Here is a 9,307-nt window from a genome sequence, read left to right as displayed (position 1 = left end):
ATAAAAAAGAATAAAATTAAACCCCTCCCTCATATTATAAACAAAAATAAATTCTAGATGGCATAAAGGACCAAACATAAAAAGCAAAACTTAAATGTTAAAAGGGAAATGTATTAGAACACCTCTGACTATGGAGTAGAAAAGAATTACTTAAAAAGGTACAAAAGCAAAAGAAAAGATACTTAAAAATGGATACACTAAAATAAACTCCCATACTACAGGTTTACATAAACAGTGTTAAAAGACAAGTCACATTATGGAAGAAGACATTTATATCACAGATAACAAACACAGGATTAGTACCCATATATATAAAGAGGGATCAATAAGAAAAAGCCAGATAATCCAAGAGAAAAAAGTGAACAAAGGAGATGAACACACATTCATAAAGGAAAACTGTAATGACCAATGAACACAAGATGATCTACTTCACCTGTAATCCAGAAATGCAAATTAGAATGTGATACAGTTTCATATCCATCAATTTGAAAAAAAATGAGAGATGTCATATATAACAATAACAGTGAAGATATGGAGAAAAGGGACCTCTCACAGAGTGTTGACTAGAATATAAACTGGTACAAATACTTTAAAGAACAATTTAAAGATTATTGGAAGGATTGGATATGTACATACCCCATGACTCAACAGTTCTGCTTCCTCATATAAATTCAGATAAACTTTCGGCACAAGAATCCATGTGTTGGAGTTTTTGGTAAATTTGTTTGCAATATCAAAAAACAAGACAATACTATTGTTCATCAAGAGACATGGATAAACTATTTCATTCTTACAATGGAATAAGACATAAAAGACCCAGTTATTTATCTAACAAAATAGATCAATCTCATATAAAAAATTTTAAAAACATAGATCTTTAAGACCTAAGTATGATGAAAATAAGTTACAGAACACATGGAGCATAACACCATTTATTTTCATTTTAAAACCTCAAAACAACACTATATATTGTTTTGAATACACATAAAAAGTATAAAAACAAGTATGGAATGATATCCACCACTTGTAAAACAGTAATTATACCTGAAAAGAGAAAGGAGAATGAAAAGGAAGTGGGACTTTAGCTTTATAAGATTTTGTGACTTATAAGGAAGGACATCTTTAAACAAATATGGCAAAATGTAACCTCTGTCAAATGTGGGAATGAGGTTCTTGAGTGTCTGATACACTAGAAGCTAATATTTTTACTATTTCATAACTAAGTTTTAAATAAATCACTAATTGCTTAAGTATTGTCCTTTAAAAATTATGCATTTTTCTACTCATTGTAAAAAATATTTAAACATGCAGGAATTACCTTAATAAAAATCTCCAATTTACCATTCCTTTCACCAAAACTCATTTTCCTACTTAACTACAATTGACCCTTGAACAACATGGGGGTTAGGGGCACTGAACTCCCACATGGTTGAAAATTGACATATAACTTTTAATTGCTCCAAAATCTAACTTCTAAAACCTACATGTTGGCCTTACTGATAACATAAATGATTAACACGTATTTTGTATGTTATGTGTATTATATACTATATTCTTATAAAGAAGTTAGAGAAAAGAAAATATTAGGAAAATCATAAAGAAAGTACATTTACGGTACTGTACTCTGCCAAAACAAAAAGGTCCATATAAGTAGACCCATGCACTTCAAGCCCTTGTTGTTCAAAGGTTCAACTGTACTAACATTAAGCACGTGTATTTTTTTAAATATGAAGATTTCTATTCATTTGTGTGTGTGTGTATATATATATATATGCACAAATGTGTGCAATAATACTTTTGTACATAAATGGATTCATAAAGAAGATATATTGTGACTTGCTTCTTTCACTTGATGGTATATATATTTTACATCAATCTTTTCAACACCTGCATAATATTCCAAAGCTACATTTCCTGTAATTGTTCCCCTAAATTTGGAAATTTAGACTTTCAATTTTTTTTAAACAATGCTACAGAAATTCTTATACATAAATCTGAGTGTTCATTTATTAGTATTCTTGTGTGTTACAAAGATAAAGACAGAGAAATAGATTTATTTTATTATTATTTTTTAAGATTTTTATTTATTTATTTGACAGAGAGAGTGAGCACAAACAAGGGGAATGGCAGGCAGAATGAGAGGGAGAAGCAGGATCCCTCCTGAGCAGGGAGCCCGATGTGGGGCTCAATCAGGACCTGAGCCGAATGCAGACACTTAACCAACTGAGCCACACAGGGGCCCCAATATGTTTATTTAAATTTTGATGTCAATTTTCCTTTCAAAAAGGCCCTATCACTTACATCCCTTCCAGAAATATTTCAGCTTGCCCATTTCCTCACGCCCATGCTACCTTTACAAATAATGGATATGATCAGTTTCTTTAACTGATCACTAGAGAGGCTTAATATTTCTTCTTTTGTGAACTTTTTATTTATATCATTTGTCCACTTTTCACTGAGTTATCTTTTACTGACTGAGTCATAGGAGTACTTATATCTTTTAATCATTTATGTTAGCGGCAAATATTTTCTCTGAACTTTTTTTATAGTAGCTTTCACAGAGTACAGAAGTTATATATTTTTACGTAGATGTATCTTCAGTCTTTTGGGATTTTGATAAATAACATTTAAATTCTTCATGTCAATAATTTTCAATTGTCCCATCTAGGAACATAATACATCTTTCATTTTTAAGTTACATGTTTTTTTAAAAAATCTATTACTATTTCATAGTTTTGTCTGCTAATATAAACAGGATCTTTTTTCTTAGATATATATATATAAAATACATGTATCTTGAAGAAAATCTCAAACCCACTGGCTTTAATAAAATATGCATGTGAATTATTAATCTCTATTGCTCCTAATGGTTACGTTTATAAAAAAAAAAGAAGAAATCTGTTGAGATAGTTAAATTAATGTGAATGAAGAATGGAACACAGGAATTAAGATTAAAGAAAAAAAGCTAAGGGCGCCTGGGTGGCGCAGTCGTTAAGCGACTGCCTTCGGCTCACGGCGTGATCCCAGTGTTCTGGGATAGAGCCCCACATCAGGCTCCTCTGCTAGGAGCCTGCGTCTTCCTCTCCCACTCCCCCTGCTTGTGTTCCCTCTCTCGCTGGCTGTCTCTGTCAAATAAATGGATAAAATCTTTAAAAAAAATAATAAAGAAAAAAAGCTAGGGTGGAGCCTGGGTGGCTCACTCGTTAAGCACCTGCCTTCAGCTCAGGTCATGATCCCAGGGACCCGGGATCAAGTCCTACATTGGGCTCTGCTCAGTGGGGAGACTACTTCTCCCTCTCCCCTTGCTCCACCCCCTGCTCATGCTCTCTCTCTCTGTGTCAAATAAATAAATAAATAAATAAATCTTAAGAAAAAAAGAGGAAAAAAAAGAAAAAAAAGCTAGGAACTGCTAAAAATGTTCAGTAATACTGAAATAATTAAAATATATTAAGTTAACCTAGGTCAGCCAACTTTCCTCCAAATATATAATATAGATACTTAATGAAACAATAGTAAGTCAGGGAATTTACCAGTGATTGCATTGTGACAACTTTCAGCACTCTTTTATAAGAGCAAATTTCAAATATGAAATAACAATTAGGTATAATTTCCACATAAATAAAAACTACACATGGGAGATGAAAAATTAACGTAGCAAATCTTTTGACATGTATAAACCATTTCACAGACTACTAAACACTCTCCTCACAAGTATTAGAAGGCATTAAGGATAGTTAATGGCTTAATGTTAAGTGTAATATGTCTGAGGAATTTAGAAAAATCTCTGATCTCCTAAAATTAAATTATCTTATTATTTTTAAATTAAATTATTTAAAAATACGACATTTCAAATCCAGTATAGATACACCCATGTTTTGCCAACAAACAAAGCTTGCATTAAGAATCCCATAAAAATTAAAAACTGTGTATCACCATTGAATGGGAGAATTGGTCAATGAACGGGAGAGAACACACTGTTCACTAAGAAAAGAGAATGGTAAAGACACACAGATAAAAGAGAAACAAAAAAATATTACATACAATTCTTTAGTTCCCACCATTAGATGGTAGAATAACACACTGTTTTGTGATACTACTAATCATGTCAAGGATGGATGGGACGTGTGGAAGAAGAAAAACCATTTAAGTTTTATTGATTAAAATGGAAAGAATGTAGCCACATATTACATTTTCACAATAAAGTCTAGCTGTGGCCTAAGTACACTATTTCTACTAAGGCTGTATTACATAGTTTGATTAAGGGTCACTATTTCCTAAAAAAAATTAGGATTTCTTTATTCCACAGTGATCCTAGGTGATTTTGATATTTTATTCATCTGTCTTCAGACGACTTATTAGAAAAATGTCTTTACGGAAACAGAGAGATAATCTATCTCTGAAAGGAAACTGAATCATTATTTGTTAGCTACCGAAATAATTTCAGTGTTTTAGGAAACAAAGGCCACCTTCTGTAGAGAGTTGGCACACATTGTGATTTTTTTGACCAATTTAATGTTTATGGAACTACACACAAAATTAATCTAATAATTTTAATCTCATAGCTTCATTTCACATGGGAGGAAAATCCACCAATTTGTCATATCACTGCATTCTTAGTTATGTTAAGACCAAAATACTCATCAAGGTCAAAGACAATTGAGTATGACATATACCTCCTGAGCATTTATTTTAGTTTGTAAAGTTTGAGTTTCAAAGCAAATGACATGTCTTATTTAATGCTGTCTATAAATATTTAACTATGTTCTACAGTTTTCAGCAATGTCCTTTTAATGTGAAATTTACTTATGAAGTGATACTTTAATTCATTCATTTTCAATAGGCTGGCTATGAACTACTTGCATTTTCAAAACTTTTGCCAGAGTTGTATATTTAGAATTAAAAAATAAAAGACTTGATTTTATCCTAGAAAACTCATTGCTTCTGAGTTGGTGCATCACAATACGGCACATTTTCTATAAGGAGCTCTTTCCTAGGGACCAATTCTGAAAGAAAAACAAAAAGAATAATTGATATCATTAAAATTAAAATAAAATGAACATAGAAACACTCATTACCCCCTAAAATTTCTAACAGTAAAATACTGAATTTTAAGGTAAATCTTCCAGAAATATTTTATTTCAGTCAACTTCAAAGGTGAAGTCCTTGATTTTAAATGGCAACTGTTAACAGGGTTCTCATTTCAGATTATATTAAGACATCTATGATCAATTTAACCCTTTATCATTTATTCATTAAATATAACTAATTACCTGAACAGAATTTGGCTAATGTACATTATCACCTATCTGATGACAGATTACTGATAATTAAAACAAACACCTTGAAAATTTGTTAAACTGCCTACTATATAAAAAGCAAGACCGTTTTCCTAACTTAAAGACTCTAAATAAGTTTTACAGAATAGTGGTTCTCAAATGGGGGTGTTTTGGGTTATCGCACCAAGTGAAGAATGCTGCTGGCATTTAGTGAGCAGGAGCCAGGGATGTATGAGGCAATCTGGTGCAGTAAAGAACTATGCTGTTCAAAATGCCAACAGTGCCCCACTGAGAAACGCAGTCAAACAACAACAACAAAAAATATGAGTCTTTGGTAAGACATCCTACTGGAGGTCAAGTGAGATAAGATACAGCTCTTAATTAAGACAGAAAATTTTGTAAAGATCAATGAATTTTTCCTTTTTTTCTCCAGAAGAGATGAATTCAGGTATCATGATCAAAAAATGCTCGTATCACATTCTTAGAAATAACCTGGATATACTCTTCAAAAATACTATGGTCAGGAAAGACAAGGACAGATTGAAGAATTGCTCCAGATTAAGGAAGACTAAAAAACATGGTGACTAAATGTGATATGTGTGATCTTCAACTGGATCCTAGACCAGAAGGAATTTTTTTCTTCTGCTACAGAAGACAAGTTAGGACAAATGAAAACATCTGAATAGTAGAGTTGTATCAATTTTAATATTCTGGTTTTTATTATTTATTATTTTGTTGTTATTTAATTATTCTGATAATTACACTGGTTTTATAAGAGAATATCTTTGCAAATTTAGCAAACATATATGAAAGTACTTTTTAGAAATACACTCTTTCTCCAAATCTAATCCTAGTGGGCTGTCATGATTTTAAAAATGACCATTTGGGGGTAAAGAGGCATTATGTTTACAATTTACCCTCAGAACATTCAGAAAAAAAATGAGGGACAGATAATAAAGCAAATGTGGTAAATGTTAGCATTTGTGGTATCTGGGTAGAGGAAATTTCCAGACCCTTCAACATCTCTTACATCTTTTTCTATAAATCTGAATAATTTAAAAAATTTTTAAAAAGGTATCATTAAAACAGATTCAATTCAAAAGGAAAAATAACTGATCTAACTAAAAATAATGTTCTCATGAGCCAGATGATAAATGTGGTTTACCAAAATGAAAATCAGCTAAGTAATTATTGTTTAACCACTGTTTATATTTCATCTGCTTCTGCCAATCTTTGGAGATACCACCAGAGAGCAAATTATAGTTCAGGTTTTAACACAGTAGCAACGGCAGTAAATCGTTTCACTTATCAAGCATATATGTGCCATGCTGAACATTACATCACAAAATGAAAATGCAGAAGCGACTATAGAAGAGTCTCTTCCGTACAGCATAGTGACTGCAGTTAATACTGTACTCCATATTTGAAAGCTGCTAGAAGAGTAGATCTTAAAAGTCCTCATCTCAAGAAAAGCAATTTGTAACTATGTACGCAGACAGACATTAACTAGACTTATTGTGGTAATCATTTTGCAACATATACAGATATGGAATTGTTGTACAAATGAAACTAATATAATGTTATATGTCAATTACAGCTCAAATAAAAAAAAAAGTCTATTCAACCTTAAGGAGTTTACAATCTGGTGGAAAAGACAGATTAACCAAAAGTCCAACAAACAACAGTTCAAAAAAAAATAAGAAATTTAATTTTCTCACATATCAAGAAATACAGATTAAGGCGTCCTGGGCTACTGCAGGTCTTTACTACACTAAGAAGCCAGGCTCTTTTTAAACCCCTGCTCTGCTTTCCTTCATGTGTGATTTTTGTCTTTACTGCTGCTGTGACATCACCATCTGTACTCCACGCAGGGAGAAGGGAATAGGGCAAAAGGAGACTGCTAGGTTGGCTTATGCCTTTTCAACAGGAAAACTATACCCTTCTTACAACAACATCCAGTACACTACAGCTCAGGTGGTCAGAAAGGTGAAATAACTTTTTTTTTGGCTTGGCACACTGTGCCCCAAACAAAATTTTTCAGCCGGTAAGAAGGAATGGATATTGAAGAGGTAACAAGCAGTACACCCTCTGGGCTACACAACATGAATATATACCCTTTGTTTCGTATACAGAATACAGCCATTTATTCCTTGACCCCCAAGGTCCCATCTAGATTCAAGCTGAGTACCTCTGGCTGATGTGCTAGCCTTTCCATTAGGTCTAGCCAGGGCCCACATGGTAGTTACCATTCGACTACAGTAAAGAATAAATAGATACAGCAATGACAACCTGGAATAGGAAACACATGGCAGCCACTGTTAGACAGTAAATCCTAAATCCTGCTAGACAGGAAGAGCAAGGACCCCTTGCTTTGGGCAACCCAATAAATTCCTTAGTCAGCCAATCTGGTAGCACATATCCTGTTTTCTGGGAGACTCAAAGACCCTCTCTTGTCCACTGTTCTTCAAGGCTCCTGGTTCTGTATGTTAGGGGAATCCTTGTCCAGAGGTGGGGATACTGGGGAAGATGCCATTCTTTGAGGCTCTGGAGTTTCACAATCCACTTTCTACTGATATGAGTTTAGAGGCCCAGGGATGGCCTTAAGAGTTGAAGTGAGCTAGTGAGGCTTGGGGTTTCTTGGCAATATACTTCATTCAAAATTATTTTTTTCTAGTCATTTCTTTGTATAAGTAGCCTCAGGAAAACATTCTGATAATTTTAAGCATAAAAATTTTCATCCTTTGGTAATGGTCTCTATGTTCTGCCCATTCCCCAACCCTAAGATTAATGGATACTTCTTAAAGTAATGAAAAACTATAGGCCCTAGTGAGTAAATGCATTGTATATCTGATCCTTGTCTGGAAAATGTGAAAGGCTTGAGGCACTAATTTTATTTCAGGTCAGAACTCAAAAGCCTCCTGCTCATATTGGCTATAGGGTTAGTGGATAAGAGCAATTCTCATTTGCAACACTGCAAGACTCCAAATATCAAGTATAGGACTCTCAATCAGAATGCAGACAGAAAAGTGCCCTTAGCAAAACAGTACTTCTTCCATATTTGCTTTGCACCAACTAGCTAAATCTGCATTCATCCTCTTTTTCAGTGTTTTGCTGAAAGCATGAAGAAATAACCAGAACACCTTGACATTCTGGTTATTTCTCTTATTGCTGTAGCCTCAGCTGGTACTTGGTCTGTGTCTCAAGAAACATTGAGGCACTGACCTTATATTTCATCACTACATAACAAGGACCACCAGCCTAGAGACTGTAAAGGTCAGGTCCACAACAGTCTTATCCCCCTCTGTCCTTGCCTTCCATTCAACTAATTTCACATTTTAGGCTGTGTAATTTTCAGTATCTCACTTCTGGTAATAACTTTTCTTGTTCTTAGTTAAAAGTAACAGAAGCTGACTCTGGCTGACTAAGTGGAAAAGTCATTCATTAAAAAGGTTATTAGTCTAACTCATGCAATTATTCTGAGGGCTTAAGAATCAGGCAGCCTTAAGACTAAGCTTCCAGCAACAATGTACAAAACCGTACCACAAAACTGGCCTGATGATGAAAACTACTGCTGCCTATTGGGTACTAGAAGAAATTGCCACCACTTCTACCACCATGGAACACCAGAAGCTACATTTCAGATGCTGCTGGAAACTCAGTTTTACTACATCTGCTCCTGTCACCACACCAATGATACTTGTGAATCCGTAACTTGACTCTGCAACCACTGATGCTACTCTTGCCTGCAAAAGAGATTCAATGCCAACTGTCTTTTCTCAAGTTTGTTTCTGAATATGAGTGAATATACTTCACCTATGTCACATTCTATGCCTGAGCTTTAAAGAAAAGGGGGAACTGAATTTTCTAGTTTCTATGATGGGAATTTAGAACTCAAAGGGATGGAAATCCCCGAAACAAAATTATCAATTCAAAGAGTGGTAAATAACCAGAAAACCTGTCAAATATTCACTACTCCATCCCTTCACCCTTTACCCTTATTGGGTAATCTTTGGAATCAAAAAGTGCCCAAC

General features: G+C 33.9%; 1 protein-coding gene across 4 annotated transcripts in view; it reads right to left on the bottom strand.

The window, feature by feature from the left end:
* Positions 1 to 916: 916 nt before the first annotated feature.
* The window catches only part of LYRM7 (LYR motif containing 7), a 35,576-nt gene continuing 27,185 nt past the window's right edge, over positions 917 to 9,307 (bottom strand). For all 4 annotated transcript variants that reach the window (XM_057307183.1, XM_057307185.1, XM_057307182.1 and 1 more), the window contains one exon: positions 917 to 5,003. In XM_057307183.1, the coding sequence (XP_057163166.1) occupies positions 4,933 to 5,003 (71 nt within the window). In that variant the 3' untranslated portion in view covers positions 917 to 4,932. The remainder of the gene's footprint in view (positions 5,004 to 9,307) is intronic.

This window comes from Ursus arctos, unplaced genomic scaffold (genome assembly GCF_023065955.2).
Source record: "Ursus arctos isolate Adak ecotype North America unplaced genomic scaffold, UrsArc2.0 scaffold_5, whole genome shotgun sequence".
In the NCBI taxonomy this organism is placed as follows: Eukaryota; Metazoa; Chordata; class Mammalia; order Carnivora; family Ursidae; genus Ursus; species Ursus arctos.
This window is presented reverse-complemented; position numbering and strand designations above follow the sequence as displayed.